The 23,421-nt window shown below is 40.8% G+C and overlaps 1 protein-coding gene across 1 annotated transcript in view; it reads left to right on the forward strand.

The window, feature by feature from the left end:
* LOC121380899 (rho GTPase-activating protein 190-like) overlaps window positions 1-23,421 on the forward strand; it is a 106,094-nt gene that overhangs the window by 55,322 nt on the left and 27,351 nt on the right. The window contains exons 16-20 of the mRNA XM_041509928.1: window positions 3,690-3,895; window positions 13,860-13,937; window positions 15,532-15,643; window positions 16,468-16,665; window positions 18,083-18,336. Coding sequence (XP_041365862.1) covers window positions 3,690-3,895; window positions 13,860-13,937; window positions 15,532-15,643; window positions 16,468-16,665; window positions 18,083-18,336 — 848 coding nt within the window. The remainder of the gene's footprint in view (window positions 1-3,689; window positions 3,896-13,859; window positions 13,938-15,531; window positions 15,644-16,467; window positions 16,666-18,082; window positions 18,337-23,421) is intronic.

Raw genomic sequence — 23,421 nt, forward strand, 5'->3', positions numbered from 1 at the left:
CTACCAGCCGAGCCAGATCCCATGCTGGTATTGGTAGGAGCTGTCCTGTCTGTAGGAAATGGGATATAAAAGATCCCTTACTTGGTAGAAGTAGTCCATGTGGCGTTAGTGGATTTCTTCTCTCACACTAACATATTAACCTGTGTTCTGGACAGTCAACCTGGGAAGCTGAGTTGCATACCCAGACCAGCATGCTTGAACCATATGCTAGTACAAAAACGAGTCGTTTGTTTTAGTTTTCACATTTGGGCCATTTCAAATAAGATTTTTTTTTTTTTTTTTTTTTATCCTATCCAAACACTGGGTTATTGCAAATTATTTTAAAATGTCTGAAGACTAGAGATAATAATAGACTCGAGGTGGTGGAAATTTTGCCCCGGGGCGAGGCTTGCCGAGTCCCAGGATTGAAATTTCCACCACCGAGGGTGTACTTTTTCTATTCCACACCCATTCAATAAATAAACCATTATTTTACATGAACAAACAAAGATGGCTGAAACAGTAACTTCTTTATTTGATAATTTTATCATAACTAAACTACGCTATCATATTTACTGTGTCTGTTTCATGTTTTAAATATAATTTTACACTTTAAATTTAAATATAATTTAACACTACAAATGTTTCATGTGTAAATATAATTTAACACTACAAATTAACAAGATACCTTTATAATGAAGGTTTTAATAACAAAATATTGATCTAAAACTAATCAACTCGCATTAATATGACGTCATATATTACCAACAAAGTAATATTCCCCATGCTAAACACAATGATGTCATAGCCTATATAAGACCAGATTTATTCCGTATGGGTGGCATCGTGGAATGGGTCTTGTCTTGCATAGCTAGGGATGAGAGAAAAAACTATTAAAGTACAACACTGAGCATAGAAATATTTACTGAATTTCACAACTTTGATTCATTGTTTAGTTTTTAAATTATTTGTAATAAAATGAGTGTTCTGGACTGAACAAAACAGACTTTTACATGTATATGAAATGGCCCATTTACATTCTAGCAGATAAATAGCTGGCTATTAAAAATATGTATATATCCAATAAGCAGGGTTAAGTTTATTGTCTTTTTTTTCATTAAATCTCAGTTTTGCCAAACATTATACTGAAAACCAGATACCATTGCTGGGGCGTCGGAAGCGGTACAACCGGTACGGACATTTTGTGTCAAGAAAATGTTTTTCTCTTCCTATGGCAAGGGCGGGACGTTGGCCTGTAGTACAGCACTCGCTCGATGCACGGTCGGTGTGGGATCGATCCCCGTTGGCAGGCCCATTGGGTTATTTCTCGTTCCAGCCTGTGCACCACGACTGGTATATCAAAGGCCGTGGTATGTACTACTCTGTCTGTGGGATGGTGCATATAAAAGATCCCTTGCTGCTTATTGAAAAGAGTAGCCCATGAAGTGGCGACAGTCAGTTTCCTCTGTCAATATCTGTGGTCCTTAACCATATGTGTGATGCCATATAACCGTAAATAAAATGTGTTGAGTGCGTCGTTAAATAAAACATTTCCTTCCTTCCTTCTCTTCCTATGGCAGTCACATGGAATAGGTCTCATCATATATGTTGCTTTCATGGCTGTACCACGTTTTAATTACTTCCGACGCTCCTGCATTGTGTCAGATGTACTTGTAGATGTTACCAGTGTACTTTATTATTATTATTATTATTATTATACTATGGGTACTGTAGGTGGATGGCATTGGTGGCAGTATTTTTGTTTCTCGTGGTGAAAATACCAGATATTTTTTTGAACGACAGTATACATGTAGTTAAATTATTTAAAGAGTTACTGTCACTGGTAAGTATTGAAAACATTACTCCAACCAACCCGAATGTTATCAGATCTGAAAGACCTTGTAACCTGAAAATCGATTAGATTTGATGTCCCCCAAAAAGGAGTTTTTAATACATATATAGTGTAACCCCTCTAAACTGGACACCCATGGTACCAAATAAAAAGTTCAATATTAAGGGGTTTCTGGTTCAGAGATTATTTTCTTTACTGATATTTAAAAAGGGACCATGAAAAACATCTCCGTTTTTGAGGGAATTCTATTTTACAAATGGTCCATTTTTGAAAGGTTTTACTCTATATCTATTACGCAGAGATATACTATATGGGATTGTTACCTTGTTGTTGAATCTGTAAATAGTATTTATATTATCCCTTAGGCTGTGTTCAGGTTTATCAGGGGTTTTTTCATCTGCACCTGCTTCCACATGTCATTTTATACCTGGTGGAGCCACACACCATGGCTCTGTCTTACATACAAATGTGATCAAGGTTGATGGGTGGTCGGTAGGATCAATTCTAGTTGGTGTATATATTGTGTTATTTCTCATTCCAGCCAGTGCATGTGCCATCCTGACTGGGATGGTGCATATGAAAGAGCCCTTGCTGCTGTGGCAGGTTTTCTCTCTAAGGCTATATGTCAAAATTACCAAATGTCTGACATCCATTAGCCGATGATTTGACATCCATTAGCCGATGATTCATTAATAAATAAGTGTGGTGAAGTTAAGCAAAACAAACTTTAGCTTAAGGACAACACAATGACTATTAACTTATGCATTATTATGAATGCTAGTCAAGTTGCCCCAAAACCAGCTCACCCCCTACCAACTCACCCCAAACTTTACTGTCCGTAAATACTTGTGACGTCTACAACTTTGATGCCATTTTATATATTAATATTACAGTGAAATGCTGCTATTGCGAACACTTATTAAATGGTTTTATTTCCTAATATCGGATAAATAATAATCTATTACATGTACCTGGAACTGTCAAGTCCATTTTAACAACGTTTGTGAATTTGTCGCATATTTCCGAAAAGGAATGATCAGGCAAGGCTTTTAGACTCTGACTGGTGTGCATTTTCAACAATATTTAATGCACATTATTGCTTAAAATATTGGTGTATTAATTGATATGAGTTGATTAAACAGTGTGGGGCAAGTTGGTAGGGGGCGAGTTGGTTTTGATGCGAGTTCACCTGTTCCCATTATTATTTTGTCACCAGTAAAAGACTATTACTTAATGTGTAACAGATGCATCTACATGTAGGGGTGGGGGGGGGGGGGGGTCGGGGTTAGGGGTGGTGGCTTGAATCATCATTTACAAAAGTGTTACAGATGCACATTTGACAATTTTATATATATATATATATATGTATCAAAGAACAATTGATGGCCAAGGTTTGGAAACATTTTGAGTATGATGTCACATTTTGACAATGATGTCACATTTTGACAATCTCTTCTGGAAATCGGTTCTGGAATGATTTGTTCAGAGGTGTGTACATGTACATCTATGGAAGAGTGTTTGCACCAATTGGTTTCAATACAGTCCAATTTGACGGACAACATGTGTGGAAGCTGGTTTGGATAAAAAAAAAAGAAAAAAAAAAGAAGATAAATGTGATTGTGGCTTTAGTCACCTGTAACTTCCCTAATTTATACTTTATGTTTAATAATTTATGACAAATTATTAATAAGATACTTTTGCACCCTGCACATATCTTTTTTCTTTTTTCTCTCCAAAATTTATATACTTTAATTTATTTAATTTATAATTAACATGCATTGATCACCGTTTATAAGTTTTACCTTTTGTTTTCTTTTTTTGTTTGATATGTCCTAAGTATTTTACATTGTTCTTTCAGGCTGGGTGGAAAATTCAGCCTACGATTCTCTTCCTCGTTCCCAAGGCAACGTGATGTGGTCGAACAATGATGGGTACAACCAGTCTCTTGTGGACACCTTCAGTCAGATGCACCTGGGTCCGAGCCGGTCCCAGCACGACAATTGGTCGGAAAATGACTGCCATGTTGCGGCCGATCGGAGGAAAACCATGGGCATTCGATCTCACGTGAGTTTTTCAGAAGACAGAAGTTTTAGTTCCATGTCTACTTCAAGGGACAGTCATGAGTTTGCTGCCATTGTAAAATGTTTCCGACTAAAAGACACTTTTTAACAACTAAAATTATGTGTTAAATACGTTTTCTTGTTTAAAATATCAGTGTCTGTATATTCAGTGTGTTTCTGGTCATCCTAGTGTTTGTCATAGCTAATATTTTATTTTACTTCCTGATACAGTAGAATCTCGTTTGGTTGAACTAGGAAGGGTCTAATACACCGCAATGCTTGAACCAAAAACGAGTCCCGAATTACATTGACACGTTGTTGCCCAAATGGTTAGGTCAATATACCCCATGGGTCAAACACTTTCTCGAGCACCGACGTGGTTCGTGCCAACGGGATTCAACTGTATATATATATTTTTTATACATGCAAAATTATTTGGAGGTAAAAACTGGTCTTGACTTCTAAAACCAATCAGGCGATTAGAAAAAACATTGTATATACATATATATATATATACTGTCCAAAAGAAAGTTTACATCCAGAAAAATTGAATAATTTGATATGTATTGTTGCTAAATGAAAGGAACCAATTTATAAATCACCTTATAAATACTTTGCACATATCACGATGTTGCATTGTGACGTTTAGATGTTGAACTTCAAGGTACTTTTATATCCCAACATACCATTTGTTGGGTTTTCTATAATGCAGTTTCAAGCCTCGTAAAGTTTCTTTTGAACGTCAGTGTACGAACACTGATATTGTAAATCAGAAAATGCATTTCATATGATATTTTTACTGATTGAAAATGCACTGCAGGTTAAAGACATGTTACAATAGGAGCAAACTCGGGATAGTCTCTTTAATGTGACAAATGTCAAATGTAGACTTGTGCTGTTAGAATATTTACTGTTCATAAAGGTCACTTTGTATGCTGCAGCCTTTTACAGAATGCATAATTATACTGGTTGTATTTTCTCAGTGGGCTCTTTGTAGATGGCTGCTGTACAGAGTGGCTGTTATTTTATCTGTAAAGGTATTAATGTGAAAGGTATTTAAAATAACTAGTATATAGTCTTATTCAACTTACTGTGCTAGCACAACAAATATGCTATTCAACCTGAGTCATACCTACACACTGCAGAATTCTCTCCCTTGCCGGATATGCGCAATGCTATCCTTGCACGGGCTACCTGTAACTTCATTCTCAATTCTGCAGTCCACCTGTTAACACCTGTTAAGCTTTGGCAAAAAGTTTTCTTTACTTGTAATTTTGTGTTTGTTTTTTTGGTTGAACTTGACATACGGTTGGTAGTTGGGAATTCTGTGTTGAATTTACCATGTCCGACGCGAGTTCGTTGACAGCTAGCGCACGGAAAGTTTGTGCGCGAGATGGTTGTCCATTTCTTTTACGACGTAAAGACACACACGTGTTGTGTCCGGACTGTCGGTCTTGTTCTCAAGACCGTCAGTGTGAGATCTGCGCCACGTGGTCTCCTGACCAGTGGGTTCGGTTCGGTTCGCAGACTCAGGGTTCGGGTACCAGCAGAATCTTGTCGTCTGCTTCGGCAGTAGTCGGCAAGTCGGACTTAGTGGGTAGGTCCCATAAGTCTGTAGACACTTCTAAAAGTGTCCGGAAAGGGGGGAAACACAAGGGTGTTTCTTCTTCGGTCCGTGTTACGAGTACAGTTACAGATACTTCGGGAGCGCCCCCCCCGGGCTCCTATTGTGACCGTGGTACGTGAGCCGTCTTCGTTAGTGACGGCGCCTTCTTCTGTTTGTGTGGCTTCGTCGCGGGCGTCGCCATCGTCGTTACGGTTACCTTTACAAACAGAAGGGGGGCAGGGTGGAGTCGTCGCGGCACCGGTTTTGACGACTTCATCGGTTACCGAGCACATGCACTCCGTTGTGCATAGGTCCACTGCTTCGTCCGCAGAGCAGGTGGCCCCGACTTTGCCTTCGATTGCTGACAGTCGCTTCGGCACCTCAGCATTCTCAAGGCCCGAGGAGAGTTCTGCCAGTTTGCTTCGAACTGAGCCAGTTGTTCCGATGCCGGGATCCGTCTCTGATGGCATCCCGACCGATGTTTACCGTTGGGTGGAGGACTCATCCCGTTTGGGTCCTCCGTTTGCATATGTTTACCCCAAGGGTCCGGTGACTTCGGTAGCAACGGACATCTCCTCACAGTTTGCACCGTCTTTGGTCCCTACCTCTTCGACTTTACTCGATAGAGGACGAGGTTCGCGCAGATACCCCTCGGTTGGGGGTACTCTGTGGCCGCAAACTCCGACCGTTCCGCACTTGGCGCAGGAACGACCGTTAGGCTTTCAGGAAACGTTGTTTCGGAGTTTTGTGGAATTTTTGAACGCTTCGCCTCAGTTGGGATCATTGCTTTCGCAGACGGGACCGACGGGTGCGGCTCCCATTCCCCCCCCCCCCCCCTGGTTTTCCGCCAAAACCAGCAGAAACTGCGTCTCGACAGCAGTTTGACGATGCAGTTAGGGATTGTCGTTCGGTTCCTATTGTTTCCGTCTCGGGAGACGCTGCCCCAGGGGCGTCTCGATTAGGGGGAGGAGTCCATATCGATCTTCGGGATCCAGTGGACAGTGACCTGGCTTCAGAGGAAGCGTCGGTTGGACCGGATTCTGTCGCTGACCCAGCTCTCTCTCACTTCGGTTCGGAAGTAGAGGAGGAGTGCGATTATCCGGCGGTTCTGGCTTTTGTCAGGGACCAGGTCCGACAGGTATGCGGGGACGCTATACCTCAGGTTGAGGCCCAGCCTACATTCAAGGGTGTCTCCTTCGGGAACCGTTCTTTGAATTTGGTCACTCCTCGTGAGGAGTCGGGTTTACCACTTGCACAGGAGGCGCACAGTTCACTTTGTGACATTGATGTGTTGATCACTGGCAGTGATCGTATCCTGGGAGTGGGTGTTGATGAGTACCCAACGGCACTGCCTACGGGGAAAATCCTAACGGGAGCGCGCATTTTTCGTGCCGACTCCTATGAGACGTTGGGGGCGGATTTTCTCGAACATCCGGCGGTCGTTCCCGCTAGTGTCCGAGCCGCTTGTTCCCCATCGCCGCATGTGTCATTGCCAATCGCGGATCTGGAATCGTTCGAACGGCTGGCTAAGTCGATGTTCCAGGTTAATAACCATTTAGGTACGTTCCTATTTGGCTTGGATAAGGCTGTCGAGAGCCTTCCCGCGATGGCGAAAGGCTGTTTGGAGGCTGCGTCAAAAGCCTCTAAGCATATCGCTCAGTTATCTGGCCGATTGTTTGCGAACAGTCTTTTGTTACGGCGTGACCATTACCTGGCGGGTTTGAGTGCGTCAAACGTTGCGAAGACGTTTTTTCGTACACGTTCGGTACGGGAAAATTTACTTTTCGGTCCCGATTTTAATATTGTCCTAGACAAGGATTTGTCGCGACCAGTCCCGAACACTCGACCCTCAACCTCTGGTAAACGTCGGTCCACGTTTTCGGGGTTTCAAGCCTCCTCCTGTAAAAAAAAGGCTGCTTTTTTTTACAGTCGGCTCAGATCCCTAGGGTTCCTGACACTAGGAGGCAACCAGGTAACAACCCGTCTTCCGCTAAGCGAGGACGCAAACGTCGTACTGCGTTCCGTTCTCAGTCCACCAAAGGCGTTGCGCCTACGGGTGGTAAGCGGTTGGGGTGAGGGTACGTGAACGATCGGCAGTTGCTTTCGGAGGTACCGTTAGCAAAACATACCCGTGGGGGGCAGGCTCCGCCATTTCCTTCGAAATTGGTGCAAGCTGCCTGGTCTCGACCCCTGGGTTCTGTCGGTCGTTCGACACGGTTACAAAATACCCTTTTCTTCGAGCCCCCCTCTTACTTCCACTCCGAGAATGCCGCCGTTACCGTCCGCGGATCGGCGCGTTTTAGTGGAGAGTATGATTGCCGAGTTTCTCGACAAAGGGGCCATCCAGAGAGTCAGTCTGGACACTCCGGGATTTTATTCTCATCTTTTCTTCGCCCGGAAGAAAAATGGGGAATGGAGACCAATCCTAAATTTGAAGCCACTGAACGTATACGTCGATGTTCCTTCCATGAAAATGGAAACGGTTCATTCGGTCCGGAACCTGCTTCAAATTGGGGAGTGGGCTGTGTCGATCGATCTGAAAGACGCATACCTCCATGTCCCGGTGCACAAGGCGTTTTGGAAGTTTCTGCGCTTCCTGTTCGACGGGAAAGCGTACGAGTTTCGTGTGCTTCCGTTCGGTTTGGCGACGAGTCCCCATGCTTTTACACGTGTGGTAAAAGCGGTGGTAGGTAGGTCATGTTCATTTGTTAGGGGTTCGAATGCATACCTATCTGGACGATTGGTTGATCCCAGCTTCGTCGCAACAGGAGTGTCAGACCAATGTCGGGTTGGTTTTGGACACGATCCTCCAATTGGGTTTTATTCCCAATTGGGTGAAATCGGAGTTAACGCCGGCTCAGATTTTCACATATCTCGGAGTGGTCTTCGATCTTGTGGTAGCGTCGGTTCGTCCCACCGATGCGCGTATCCACAATTTCCAAACGTCGGCGCGACGTTTGATGGGGGAGCAAAGTACTACGGTACGATCTCTCCACGTGGTGTTGGGCCACCTCGAATCTCTGGCCTCATTGATCGTGCGGTTCAGACGATTCAAACGACCACTCCAGTGGCATTTGTCCCCACGGTGGGACGGTCACAATTGGGACACGATAGTGCCTCTGGGCCCATGGTTCACTCATCCGATACAGGAGTGCCTGTCGGACAAGTGCATGTCCCTATCGGTTCCGTTGCACCCCCCTGCTCCGGATCTGATCCTGTTCACGGATGCGTCGCTGCACGGGTACGGGGCGCATCTGTTGGATCAACACATTTCAGGGGTATGGAATCTCTCCGAGAGGAAGCTTCATATCAACTGTTTGGAGATGGAGGCAGTGCATCGTGCCTGTCTTCAATTCCGGTGTGTTCTTCGACACCGTCGAATTCTGTTGAGATGCGACAATACGTCGGTAGTGGCATATCTCAATCGTTGGGGTGGAACCAAATCGGAGACTTTGGGTCGCAAAGCTCTTGCGATTTTGGAATTCTGCGACCAACTAGGGACCACTCTGTGGGCGAAACACATTCCTTCATCGGTGAATGTGTTAGCAGATGCCCTCAGTCGACATACCCCTGTTCAGACGGAGTGGATGTTGAACAAAGGGGTGGTCGCAGCGGTTCTTCGGGTGTGGGGCAGTCCACAGGTGGACATGTTTGCCACACGGTTGAACAACCAATTGCCGGTGTTCGTGTCCCCGGTACCGGACACATTGGCGTTGGAGTACGACGCGTTAAGTATGGATTGGACGGGACTGGATTTTTATGCCTTCCCTCCTCTGTCTTACTCGGCAAGGTGTTGACCAAAGTGGTCCAGGAACCTTGTCACGTGACGTTGATAGCTCCTCTGTGGGTGGCGCAGCCCTGGTTTCCACAGCTCCTGTCACTGTTAGTGGCAGTCCCATTCCGATTACCAGTGTTGTCCGATCTACTCAGCCAGCGACTGAGTCAGACGGTGTGGCATCCGAAGCCGGAGGTCTTCCGGTTTCACGCGTGGAGGTTATCAGGGCTTCCTTGCGACGCAGAGGTTTTTTCGACAAGAATTGCGCATCTCGTCTCTTCAGCAAAGCGCAAATCTACCGAGTCGGTTTATCAGTGTCACTGGCGTATGTGGGTTCGTTGGGCGAACGCACGGGATTTCGATCCCTTATCGCCTACTGTCAACGATTTAGCGGAGTACTTTCTGGCGTTGGTCCAAGAAAGGAAACTTAAAGTCATGACAGTGAAAAGTCACAGAGCTGCGATTTTCACTACTCTTAAACAGTGTGGATGTCGTGACTTTTCTACCAACTTGGTGTTGCATGATTTACTTAAATCATTACAATCCACGGTTGAACGACCTTCCATTATTCCGAAATGGAATGTCTTTCTGGTGTTGCATGCTCTTAAGGGTGCGCCTTATGAGCCGTTGAGGTTTGCTAGTCTTCGTGCCTTGACATGGAAGACTCTGTTTCTGGTTTCACTGGCAGCTTGTCGTCGGATCAGTGAGATACATGCTTTTTTGCATGATTTGGTTGATTACAATTCGGACGGGTCTGTCACTTTACGTACCGACCCTATCTTTGTTGCTAAAAACCAGTCTCCAGGGGAAGAGTTTCCACCTACTGTCATTCACAGTTTATCTCGTACACTGTCATCTGATAACTCGGATAGACTTCTTTGCCCGGTGAGAGCATTGAAGTATTATTTGCAGCGTACGAAAACCGGCGGCAGGGTAAAAAGAGATTGTTTATTTCTTATACCATTAGGCCGGGTGATGTCACAAAAAATGCTTTGTCTCGATGGATAGCAGCTACCATCAAGCTAGCATATGAGATGGCGGGTGATCATGTGTTACGGAATTTCTCTGTTAAACCACATGAGATCCGAGCCATTTCTGCTTCCCTGAATTTTCATGACTCTTTAGATATTATAAAGGTCATGAATGCAGGGGTTTGGAAAGGACGGCACACTTTTGACCGTTTCTATTTCCGGGATATGGCGGTTGGTCCTGACGGTACGCGTAGAATCCAGACAGTCATTGCGGCTCAACACGTCGTGTCTGTGCGCAGGGCAACGGAAAGGGGTCGACCTCTTTTCCGTCCGACTGCCATCGATTCACGCTTCGGACATGTTTAACACTCCACCCTTTTCTGAGGGATGGGTTTTTTTTGTAGTGTTGTCTACCATTTCCTCTCCCTGGGGAGATGTTTTTCCTCCCTTTCATGGGGATGAGTTTTTCTTTTGGGAAGCCCCTTTTTATTCCCAAAAGTTTTTTGACTCCTTGTTACCGTATGTCGTGGTTCGTCCTATCTCCATGTCATTACTTCAAAGGAGCTTTTTGGGTACGGGTAAGTCCTCTATTTTCTTACCTCCTCCCATTAATGTTGAATTCACGTGCTCTAACGGTGTCATTGCACGTCCGTTATAGCATATTTGTTGTGCTAGCACAGTAAGTTGAATAAGACTATTAGAAAATTTGTTTCTAATTTTCATTATTATTCATACTTACCTAGTGCTAGCACAACAAACTATACCTCCCACCCACCCCTATGAGGCTTTCCCTCGGTGGGTGGACTTTGAACCGAGAATGAAGTTACAGGTAGCCCGTGCAAGGATAGCATTGCGCATATCCGGCAAGGGAGAGAATTCTGCAGTGTGTAGGTATGACTCAGGTTGAATAGCATATTTGTTGTGCTAGCACTAGGTAAGTATGAATAATAATGAAAATTAGAAACAAATTTTCAAATTTTACTGTTATTTTGCAGTAGTTCATAATGGGTTTGTCTTACTCTTATGCAGTATACATGTATCACATAATACCATCATTTTGAACAAATTAGATTATTACATTGTCAAGTAGAGGACAGTTCTACAAGAGTTTATTGTAAAGTACTTGTAAAGTTTTGTCCTGAACTGTTTTGTTATTAATGTTAACGAATGATTTGAATGTTGGGTAACACTGTTGAAAGATGATTAGCAATTAACAAAACAGGGCTGCCAACCATTACGATTTATGCGGAATCATTACGATTTTCCATCTCTTATTACGCCATTATGCCCGTGATCTGAAAGATTACGGAAAATCCGCGTTTTCCAGTTTTTGGGGTTTTTTGTTGTTGTAATAACCTACCACCCCTACGAATCACATAAATTGGACTCGCCCAACTAGCCGCAAATGCGCACGGAAGTTTTTTTGCGTGCACAACGCACTTCGGGATAGACGTAGCTTGTGAAACGACGCCATTTTGTAAAGATGTCGAAAAAAGCGCGAACGATCAGAGCCATATGAACTGTGCAAAGCTCAGAAAAAGCCAAAAGTAGTACAGAAGTATAAACAGGACTACAGCAATGAGTGGCCTGTTTTGAAGGCCAGTTCTGTTAGTAATACTAGTGCATTTTGCACTTTATGTCGTGTTGATTTTTCTGTTGCCCATGTTGGCAAAAATGATTGCCAAAGGCACATCAAAACGAAGAAACACCAGGACATCGTTGAGGCCAGTGATAAAACAATTCATAAATAAATATCTGGATATTTCACACAGCAAAAGGGTTTATACGACGGGTGACAATTCACGCCAAAATGATTACTCTCCCGTTTTTAAATGTTGGCAGCTATGACAAAATAATGACTGCCAAAATCCTCAGTTTTGGCATTTCATTAAAAAAAGTTATAACTTGTTACCATGACAGTTCTATAATGTAAATGAATTATGGATTAAAGTAATTTTATTCAAACAATACTTGTATTCAAACAATACTTGTATTATCAGAGCACTTACTAAGAATGATATAAATTTTGAATTTTTTGGTTGCTTTTATCAGCCATTTTTGGAAAACATTTGCATATTGAAATGCTGTTGCATATATGTAGATGAAGAAAATGCTTGCCATTAATGCTTTCATTACGAAATGTAAAGTAGATATTTGTCTGACTAGAACAAGACTTTAATGCAGGTAGTACTATTCAGTGTATGATTTTGAACACGACTTTAATGCAGGTAGTACTATTCAGTGTGCGATTTTGAGGAGAGTCCAGGCGCCCGAAGCTTGCAAAAATCATATAGGACTCTCTAGCTTGGCTAGCATACAAGCCTGCATGGCTCGTAAAAGTTATTTGTACAAATTACATTGATTCTTTGAAATGACACAGTCAACATATACTGATGGAAAGAAATAAAGGATCACACAGATAGCAACAAGAAATAATGACTGCATCAAAAGTCAATTGATATTGTCAGAAGTTGACTGGGAACATACATGTATAGGCAGCACATTCAACACTACAGACACTCAATCCCACATTACAATTTGGTATGAAATACAGACATTACTATGCTAGTTGTGAATTAAATTTGGTCTACAATTTGATGTGTTCCCTTATTTCTTTCCATCAGTATATATCTCAAAATCCTGGGAAACCTCAGCCTTGAATAGCAATCTTTTTCATGGTTTCATGCAAAACATTTAGTGTGTCTTCTGTTCTGCTGGAGACACAGCAGGGCTTGCTAGGTTGGTGGCGGCCTCTAAAGATTTGCAAAACAAAGGAGTCCTTATGGCACTTAAATTGTTTTAACCACATTTCTCCCATGATTTCATTCTGTTTCGACCCTTTCTGTCAGTTTCCTCTGACTCTGTCTTCTGAGCTGTCCACACCATGGCCTACCTGTCTCAACTTCCTCCACGGGTGCAGTCTCTGTGTATTTCCCTGCACCCACCTGGCATCGTCCTCTACCGCTAATAAAACTGGTCTGACCCACGGCACAAACTAACGACTGCCAGTAGTAGGGGTGCATAGTAGGTGGTTACAAGTGCCTCTTAACAATGACAGAAGTAACTACTGAACACTCCCCGAAGTGGTCAAACTAAGCCCACAGCTAAAAGCTGATGGGGAATTGCAGGTGTGTGGCACAGATAGCCACAAGGGACAAGCACCTGTCGCGGTTGGAGAGACAAGGACTGGGATGTGGAGGTGGACAGCGAAAGAAGTTGAAAGATAGGAGGATTTGCCAGATCGGGAAGAAATGAGATGGAATTCAGAGGAGAGAAAGGAAAAGGGGGCAGTGGGATAATAAAAAAAAAAATTGTTTTAACCACAATCGCACATGGATTAAATAATAATGTTAAATACTGGATAAAAAAACCCAACCATGTCACAGTTTTACATCCTTCTGCCCATTTGCGAAACTAATCACACCCTCTTCTTTCACAGGGTATGTTTACCATTAATACCATCTTGTTTTATTTGATTGTTTGCGATCATGAGTCTTGTTTTAACTAACCAAGTTTGCACGCTGTTTTTTTGACAGACGCATGTTTGAATTGACTGTGGTGGTGTTGGTTTGCTACGTTTGTGTAGTAACTGAGAGATTTTATTGTTGCATTCCAGTCACAAGGCGCAAACCAGATTCAAGCTCCTTTAGCAATTCCAGAACCTATAGAAATCCCAGATTACTGTACAGTGAAGGTAAATGTCACACACTCTATTGTGTAGCCATGGTTTCGACATCTGAGAATTTGTCGGTCAACATAGTAGGAACATGCACAACAAAGAACAAACTGAGTGGGGTGTTTTTTTTTGTTTTTTTTTTGTTTTGTTTTTAATAATCAGGAATTTCAGTATGTTTTTTGTAACTTAATGAGAAGATTGAGAATTATTGTTTGTCTATCGTATCCATGCACCAAAAATTCGTAAAATTACTTTGGAAATGGAAAATCGGAAATATTTAAGAAATGCCAAAAATCGATAAGCTTTAATAGAAATATATTAAACTCTTTGATGCTCTCTACCTAATGAAATTTATATTGTGCCGTCGTTAAGTTCGAGTAATGAGTTTAACACTTTTGTGAAGAAATGGCATGCTATTTCCACCACTCATAAATGTCTGGGCAGAATCCTGTACACGGCATGTGAGTACATGTAGATACTGATTTGTATATATCAGTACTGATGCTTAGGACTCACCCATATGTAGTTCCTTTTTGTGAGGTACAAATGTATTTTCCACCTTAGTCAGGGCTTCTAGATTATGGTAGCCCCACTCCCATGGCTAGTGATATTCAGTGTTGGGCTAGTAAATAACTACTATAACTAGCCCGACGGCTAGTGAAAAAAAAACCCTTGTCAAATGCTGCATTTACATATTTTGTAAATATGAATATCCTGCGCCCCCCCGCCCCCGCCCCCCCCCCCATTCTAGAAGCCCTGCCTTAGTGCATTATGATGTTATATACCGAAGTCTTGTTAAATGTTTACAAATGGTGCTACACAAATTCTGTTTTGTTCCTTAATGCAGGCAGTCATTTGGTTTTCAAAAAGTTTTGAAACGGTGTTTGTAGATCAGACATGCAAAATGTTTTGGTTTATTTGGGTTGGGAGATATTTTAAATTTATGCAGAAGCAGATTATTTGAAAGTCCTGTTAATTTTTGTTTGTTTATTTTTTTTAACCATAATTTGTTGTTGTTTTTACAAATTCCACCCATTTAACTCTGACACTACCATATATGTTTGTGGGAGTCTATAAACTATTAAAAAATAATAAATAATTAAAAAAAACAAAAAAACATTTCCCTTCTTAATGTTCTGGGATTTGTTGTGTGTTTGTTCTTAACGTAAGGTAAGATAATTTGATTTGTTAAGTACAAAACATTTGTGATTAGTCCCCTAGTACTAGTAGTAGTTTTATTATTAGCATGTCATTATTTGCGCCCCTTTCCCCTCGATATTTCTTGGTATTCCTGGCACATCTTTTAACCCTAAAACTGGCATCTTACATACATATAATGAATAATGCATAAGAATGGGTTGATGGTATTTTCTTCTCTTTTTTTTGGTGACCAGTATTTTTAATAACTTGTACCCTCTGCCTGACTTGCTGACTTTTGTCTTGTTTTAATTTGGTGAATGATTACTAACACTGTTAAAAGTTTTATAAATTTCTGTCTGTGTTACCTTTCCTGACATGAAAATAGCATTGATTCTGTGATAAGAGTTACTGTAATTGTGTTAATACATGTGTTAAATACTGAGGCCTTGACGGGTGTCGTGTTTATCCCCAGGACGCAGTCAGTAGGATAGAGGCTCAGGAGAACGATTACGCTCTTGTACAGGACGCGCTTCCTGCTGGAAAACTCTGCCGAATCAAGTCTACAGCCAGACAGAAAGAAAAAGGTAAAATCTGTGAAAAGAATACTTTTTTTCTTCTTATTTTTTAAAAAGATTATTATTAATCCATTCCCCACATGTTGCATATAAAAAATAAAATGGGGACGAATGCTGAATAAATCATTGTGGATTTTAGTTTTCAAAAACTGATCCTATGCTTATTAGTCCAACCATTGAGGACTATACATTTTGTCTCAGTCTGACTGTTTGTCTGTCTGTGTGTCTGTCCCACACATAAGTTTCTGGACTTTTTCGCAGTGCCTGAAGATATATAGCTGAAATTTTATGTATTGCTTTATCATTTAGAGAACTTTATGGATCAAATTTGACTTTACATTTTTGACAGTTATGGCTCTTGAATTTAGTATATGTGAATATTTGTTGGGTCCGGTAGGGAGCATGCGTTGCTTTATCAGTACTGTTAAAATGCTTGTTTCTGTTAATTTTGTTCTATAGATGTCTATCCCACTGTTGTAAGATGATATCTGTTAATTTTGTCCTATAAATATTACTGTTCCACTGGTGTAAAATTATTTCTGTTAATTTTGTCTTATAAACATATCTGTTCCACTGGTGTAAGATTATTTCTGTTAATTTTGTTCTATAAATGTATCTGTTCCACTGGCATAAGATTATTTCTGTTAATTTTGTTCTATAAATGTATCTGTTCCACTGGCATAAGATTATTTCTGTTAATTTTGTTCTATAAATGTATCTGTTCCACTGGCATAAGATTATTTCTGTTAATTTTGTCCTATAAATATATCTGTTCCACTGATGTAAGATATTTTTGTTCCACTAATGTAAGATTATTTCTGTTGTTGTTACAGGGTCTGATTCCGAAGATTCCGAGTTCAGTTCTTTAGAGCGGGAGAAGAAACATGAGTCGATTTACCAGCGTGTGAGCCGACGACCGACTCCGTACCGAAAGAAATCCAAACAGAAAACACACGATGCCTACCAGAAACAGAAAACTACATACTCTGACAAACATCGCCCGCCAAGGGTCAGTGACAGTGCTGATAGAGGTGAGCTGTTTTGTTTGGTGTTTGGACTTACACATGAATTTCATAATACATTGAAATGTCATTATCTCGACCTCTTGTTATCTCGTGTTTGAGAAATGGTCACATGGTATAATTTTATTAGTTACCGTATTCAGTTTTAGTTAAAGTGCATTATTTTGATTTTGAAATGATCAAACCAACAAGCTTGAAAAATGTGTGGCTCAACATAAGCATAATTGTTTATCATTGTTTTTTATTTCTTGTTCCAGCCAGTGCACCACGACTGGTATATCAAAGGCCGTGGCATGTGCTATCCTGTCTTTGGGATAGTGCATATAAAAGATCCCTTGCTACTAATGGACAAAATGTAGTGGATTTCCTCTCTAAGACTATGTCAAAATTACTAAATGTTTGACATCCAATAACCGAAACCGGCCTCGGTGGCGTCGTGGTAGGCCATCGGTCTACAGGCTGGTAGGTACTGGGTTCGGATTCCAGTCGAGGCATGGGATTTTTAATCCAGATACCGACTCCAAACCCTGAGTGAGTGCTATGCACGGCTCAATGGGTAGGTGTAAACCACTTGTACCAACCAGTGATTCATAACTGGTTCAACAAAGGCCATGGTTTGTGCTATCCTGCCTGTGGGAAGCGCAAATAAAAGATCCCTTGCTGCTAATTGGAAGAGTAGCCCATATAGTGGCAACAGCGGGTTTCCTCTCAAAATCTGTGTGGTCTTTAACCATATGTCTGACGCCATATAACCGTAAATAAAATGTGTTGAGTGCGTCGTTAAATAAAACATTTCTTTCTTTTCTTTTTTCCAGTAACCGATGTTTAATAAATCAATGTACTCTAGTGGTGTCGTTAAACAAAACAAACTTTAACTCGTGACATCAATGTTGTTGTGGCTTACCACAGTCATGTCCGCAATGCAAAATTCTGATTGGTTGCAATGTAGAGCGTTTCCTCTATAACTATGTAAAAATTATGAAATGTTTAAAACAACAACATTATTCCACTTCCATCTTTCTTTTATCTCGTTTACTTTTCATCTTATTTCTTGTCCATCTATCTTTAAATTGTTGCTGTCCAACTCTACAATCTCTGGTAATCTGTGCCACACATTTTCCATTTTCCTATTAGCTTTAGCTGTGGGCTTAGTCTGACCACTTTTGAGAGTATTCAGTGATTACTTCTGGCAATGCTAAGAGACATATTTCAGTAAAACCTCTCAAAACCGGACCCTCCGTAACCGGAATTCCCTCAAGACTAGACATTTTTCAAAGTCCCTTTTTAAGTATCAATACAGAACAGAACCTCTCAAACTGAATACCCCTTAAAACCAGACACTTTTTACTTGGTCCTGCAGGCGTCTGTTTTAGAGGGATTTATTTCACTGTAGTTGTTAGTGAAACTCTTTTGGTTTTCGTCACAGGCCAGAGTAACTCTGCGTCGGAGGAATGTAGTGATGGGACGGGTGAGGAGTTCCTGCTGACTAGTCGTAAGGAGAAGAAGCGGCGGTCTCTCAAACAGCGCAACCTGCGCTCCCTCGCCTCCAACAGCCCGCAGCACACGATCAGCCCCCCCATGTCCGACAGCGATCACTACGGCTCCCCGCCACACCGGCAGATCATCGACGACGACAGTTCATACCCGGCCATGCTGACGTCATACACGACTCTGCCTCGGGTAAGTCTGGTGTTTATGATAAGACCACTAGTACAGCTTTCTCGGTCAGGTATTCACATCTCTTACGTACAATACTCTTTCTTGTATTTCTAATAGACTGGTAATACAGCTTTCACACCCAGTCATGTTCTTACAGTACTCTTTCCTTGGGTAAGTCTTGTATTTTTAATAAACTGCTAACATAGCTTTCTCGGTCAGGCATGTACACCTCTTACATACAGTACTCTTTCTTGTGTTTCTAATAGACTGATAAATACAGCTTTTACACCCAGTCATGTTCTTACAGTACTCTTTCCTTGGGTAAGTCTTGTGTTTTCAGTAAACCGCTAACATAGCTTTCTGGTCAGGCATGTACATCTCTTACATACAGTACTCTTTCTTGTGTTTCTAATAGACTGATAAATACAGCTTTTACACCCAGTCATGTTCTTACAGTACTCTTTCCTTGGGTAAGTCTTGTGTTTTCAGTAAACCGCTAACATAGCTTTCTCGGTCAGGCATGTACATCTCTTACATACAGTACTCTTTCTTGTGTTTCTAATAGACTGATAAATACAGCTTTTACACCCAGTCATGTTCTTACAGTACTCTTTCCTTGGGTAAGTCTTGTGTTTTCAGTAAACCACTAACATAGCTTTCTCGGTCAGGCATGTACATCTCTTACATACAGTACTCTTTCTTGTGTTTCTAATAGACTGATAAATACAGCTTTTACACCCAGTCATGTTCTTACAGTACTCTTTCCTTTGGGTAAGTCTTGTGTTTTCAATAAATCACTAACATAGTTTTCTCACCCTATCATGGTTTCATCTTCCTTGGCAAGGCTAGCTCTGGCTTCACAGAAAATGATTTTTGCCAAATTATCAATCAAAATGTCAAAAACTGCACAAACCTGGTTATTTTCTAACAAAATATCAAATTAATTCATAAAATTATTTCACCATATTAAAATAAAATTTGCCAGTTGTTTTTTAAATTTACTGTTGGCGAATTTGGTGAGTGCCAGAGCTAGTCTGGCTTGGCTACATTTTTGCATTTCTACTAGATGGCTAATATAGCTTTCACAATTCAGTGATTTTCACATTTTTACCAAATCAAATCCCATAGACAACAATAGTAACATGTTTAGCTAAAGCTCCTACCTGCAGCATATCAGTCGACATAAACACCATGGATATAAATACTACCACCACTCGCCCTTAAAGTGAATCAGAAAAAAATTGGGGGTCAAGCTGCTCATTTCTGAGATAACGGGTAGCGTCTATGACTACCCTAGTTCCACACAAAATTTGAGTAGTTTTTTTTTTTTTACAGGTACCCCATACATGTTTCAAGCACAATGCTACTTGACACAGTGGTACTAGATGAAATAAATTGCATACATTTTTTGCCCAGATGAAACTTTTTTTTTTTTTACAACCAACACCCTCATATTTATCACCAATTAATTGTGGTGTTAACTTCTCTATCAAAAGTTGGGTGCACCTCAAACTTTGACCAAGCTGGAAGTTCTTTGGTTTAGTATTACCTTAAGTACAATACTCAGCCTTTTCAACTAGTTGTGTTCATCTCTTACGGTTAATACTCTTCTTGGGTAGGTCTTGTATTTCTAGTAGACCACTATGGCATTATCATTAACCAGATAATCATAGTTCACACTAGGGCATTTTTAATCTTTTATAATACACTCAGACATGATTGTTTTCCGTTATAAAATGGATTTCCGCTTTTTAAATATTCCGTTACTGATTATTATTTTCCGCTTGTTATAATTTTTAACGAGTGACCATCTCTCAGTCTTCATTAACATCGCTATGTTCGAGTAAAATAAAGTTTTTTTGGTAGGGTGCTCAATCATGTCTGTACACTAGTCTTCCTTGGGTAAGTCATCTTTCATATCTCCAGTTCATCATTCAGTGTAATTTTGGTGCATCTTATAGGGATCACTGCTGGGTTTTTTATTTGATATGTCCAACCTTGACGTGTTAATTTATGGCATACGTGTTGTCCACCCATCTGCCCATCCATCTGTAAACTTCTCGTTTCTGGAGCATATCTTTCTTATCAATTTGACCGGCCTCGGTGGTGTCGTGGCAGGCCATCGGTCTACAGGCTGGTAGGTACTTGGTTCGGATCCCAGTCGAGGCATGGGATTTTTAATCGAGATACCGACTCCAAACCCTGAGTGAGTGCTCCGCAAGCCTCAATGGGTAGGTGTAAACCACTTGCACCGACCAGTGATCCATAACTGGTTCAACAAAGGCCATGTTTTGTGCTATCCTGCCTGTGGGAAGCGCAAATAAAAGATCCCTTGCTGCTAATCGGAAGAGTAGCCCATGTAGTGGCGACAGCGGGTTTCCTCTCAAAAACTGTGTGGTCCTTAACCATATGTCTGACACCATATAACCGTAAATAAAATGTGTTGAGTGCGTCGTTAAATAAAACATTTCTTTCTTTTTTTTCTTATCAATTCATATAGGATCTTCAAACCGTGCATGCAAGTACATCTTGGGATAGCGGTGTGTCGTGTAATAAAACTAGGTCACTGTGACTTACTGCTAACGCAGTGCTGCACATTAAAGAAAATCCTTGTCCAGGCCATATCTTCCTAAGATCAATCCATATAGGATCTTCAAACCTTGCATGCAAGTACAACTTGGGATAGTATTGTGTTGCATACCATAAGTAAGTCACTGCAATCTACTGTTCATGCAGTGCTGCACATTAAAGAAAATCCTTGTCCAGGCCATATCTTCCTAAGATCAATCCATATAGGATCTTCAAACCTTGCATGCAAGTACAACTTGGGATAGTATTGTGTTGCATACCATAAGTAAGTCACTGCAATCTACTGTTCATGCAGTGCTGCACATTAAAGAAAATCCTTGTCCAGGCCATATCTTCCTAAGATCAGTCCATATAGGCTCTTCAAACCTTGCATGCAAGTACAACTTGGTATAGTATTGTGTTGCATGTACCATAAGTAAGTCACTGCAATCTACTGTTCATGCAGTACTGCACATTAAAGAAAATCCTTGTCCAGGCCATATCTTCCTAAGATCAATCCATATAGGATCTTCAAACCTTGCATGCAAGTACAACTTGGGATAGTAGTGTGTTGCATACCATAAGTAAGTCACTGCAATCTACTGTTCATGCAGTACTGCACATTAAAGAAAATCCTTGTCCAGGCCATATCTTCCTAAGATCAATCCATATAGGATCTTCAAACCTTGCATGCAAGTACAACTTGGGATAGTAGTGTGTTGCATACCATAAGTAGGTCACTGATACATGTACCTTACTGGTATTCTTCGTGGGGTTTTTGTGTGTGTGTGTGTTTTTGTTTGCTTTCTAAACAAATTGTGGATGATTACAGATTATTATTTAACCTATACTATTCCACTTAGGTAAGTGTATTTTTAACTTTTTTTTTTTTTTCTTTTTTTTTTTTTTTCTTGTAGCAGGCACAGCATTCTAACTTCTTTGACAGATCTGGGATGTTGACATGTATTAAGTCCAGCCATGTTAGCTTCTTACACCATTCTTCTTGTCTTACACTGGTTTTGCATAATTATATAAATAATATTTTCATATACTTCCCTTTTATGACACCCAATAACCGATGTGTATTTTTGTGCTGTGGGTGTCGTTAAACATTCATTCATTCATTCATTCATTCATTCATTCATTCAGTCATTCATTCATTCATTCCATTCCATTCCATTTCTCTTGCTCTCAGCTATTTTCTTTCTCAATATCTTGAAGCTTCTCTTTCTTTGCAGGTCTGTATCAATTTAATACAAACACAATGCATTCGCATACAGCTTCCTTCTAGGAAACTTGATACACATGAGGTAATTCAGAGACAGGCATTTACAGTAAATATATAGCATCCATCTGCAGTTTGTTCATGCTTCCTATCCACGACATAATTATTGTGATGCCATGCTTCCACTTTGCAACAGCAGCGTTTGTGCTTTTCTTGTCCCTTCCGTCACAGATGTAGTGATGTCATACTTCCATTCCACTCACAATTAAATAGTAATTATTCACTTATATTAGTAGCATCTCTTTCCTGTCATCACAGCCATGTTCATGTACTTCATCCCTTCTATGACATATACGTCAGAGTTTTATCGGTTATGTTTATAGACTTCAAAAATTGGCACCATTCTCCAGCATTCCCTAAAGGCTATGTTGTGTTTTGTTCCCCAGTTGTGGAGTAAAACATTGCCAGTCTGAATGTAAATACTTTCCTGTTTTTTTTATTATAAAAAATATATATTTTTTGAAAACGATGCTTAACAGTTGACAAGTTTCCACCCCTTCCCTCCCCTATAACATTTCACAATGCAAAATAGATCCATTATTTTGAATAAATACAAGTACACCCAAATGTACTCCAGAATGCATCGAAAAGCAGCTGAAATTTCTATTTTTTTTATGTGGGACCATGCCCCCCCCCCCCCCCCCCCCCCGAAACCTAGCTTAGTTTACCTCAAACTATTTTGCCAACCCTCTGAACTAAAATCCTGGGGAAAACACTGAATGTCATTCATAACTTTCACCTTAGTCAATTTTAATGATTTCTTTTTTCTGCCATCACTGTCATATCAGTTATATATCCTTATATAATAATGCATTCACTCTTCCATTCCATTACAGATATGATACTGCTTTTCACCCTTTCATCACAGTCATACTAGTGATGCCAAGTATATCACAGTCATGTCAGTGTTGTCACTTTTTCCTTCCATCATAGATATCATGGTACCATTCACCCTTTCATCACAGCCATACTAGTGATGCCAAGTCTGTCACAGTCATGTTGGTGTTGTCACTTTTTTCCTTCCATCATAGATATCATGGTACCATCACAGCCATACTAGTGATGCACTGTCTATCACAGTCATGTCAGTGTTGTCACTTTTTCCTTCCATCATAGATATGGTACCATTCACCCTTTCATCACAGCCATACTAGTGATGCCAAGTCTATCAGTCATTTTGGTGTTGTCACTTTTTCCTTCCATCATAGATATCATGGTATTATTTACCCTTTCATCACAGCCATACTAGTGAT

The sequence above is a fragment of the Gigantopelta aegis genome, chromosome 9 (genome assembly GCF_016097555.1).
Source record: "Gigantopelta aegis isolate Gae_Host chromosome 9, Gae_host_genome, whole genome shotgun sequence".
Classification (NCBI taxonomy): Eukaryota; Metazoa; Mollusca; class Gastropoda; order Neomphalida; family Peltospiridae; genus Gigantopelta; species Gigantopelta aegis.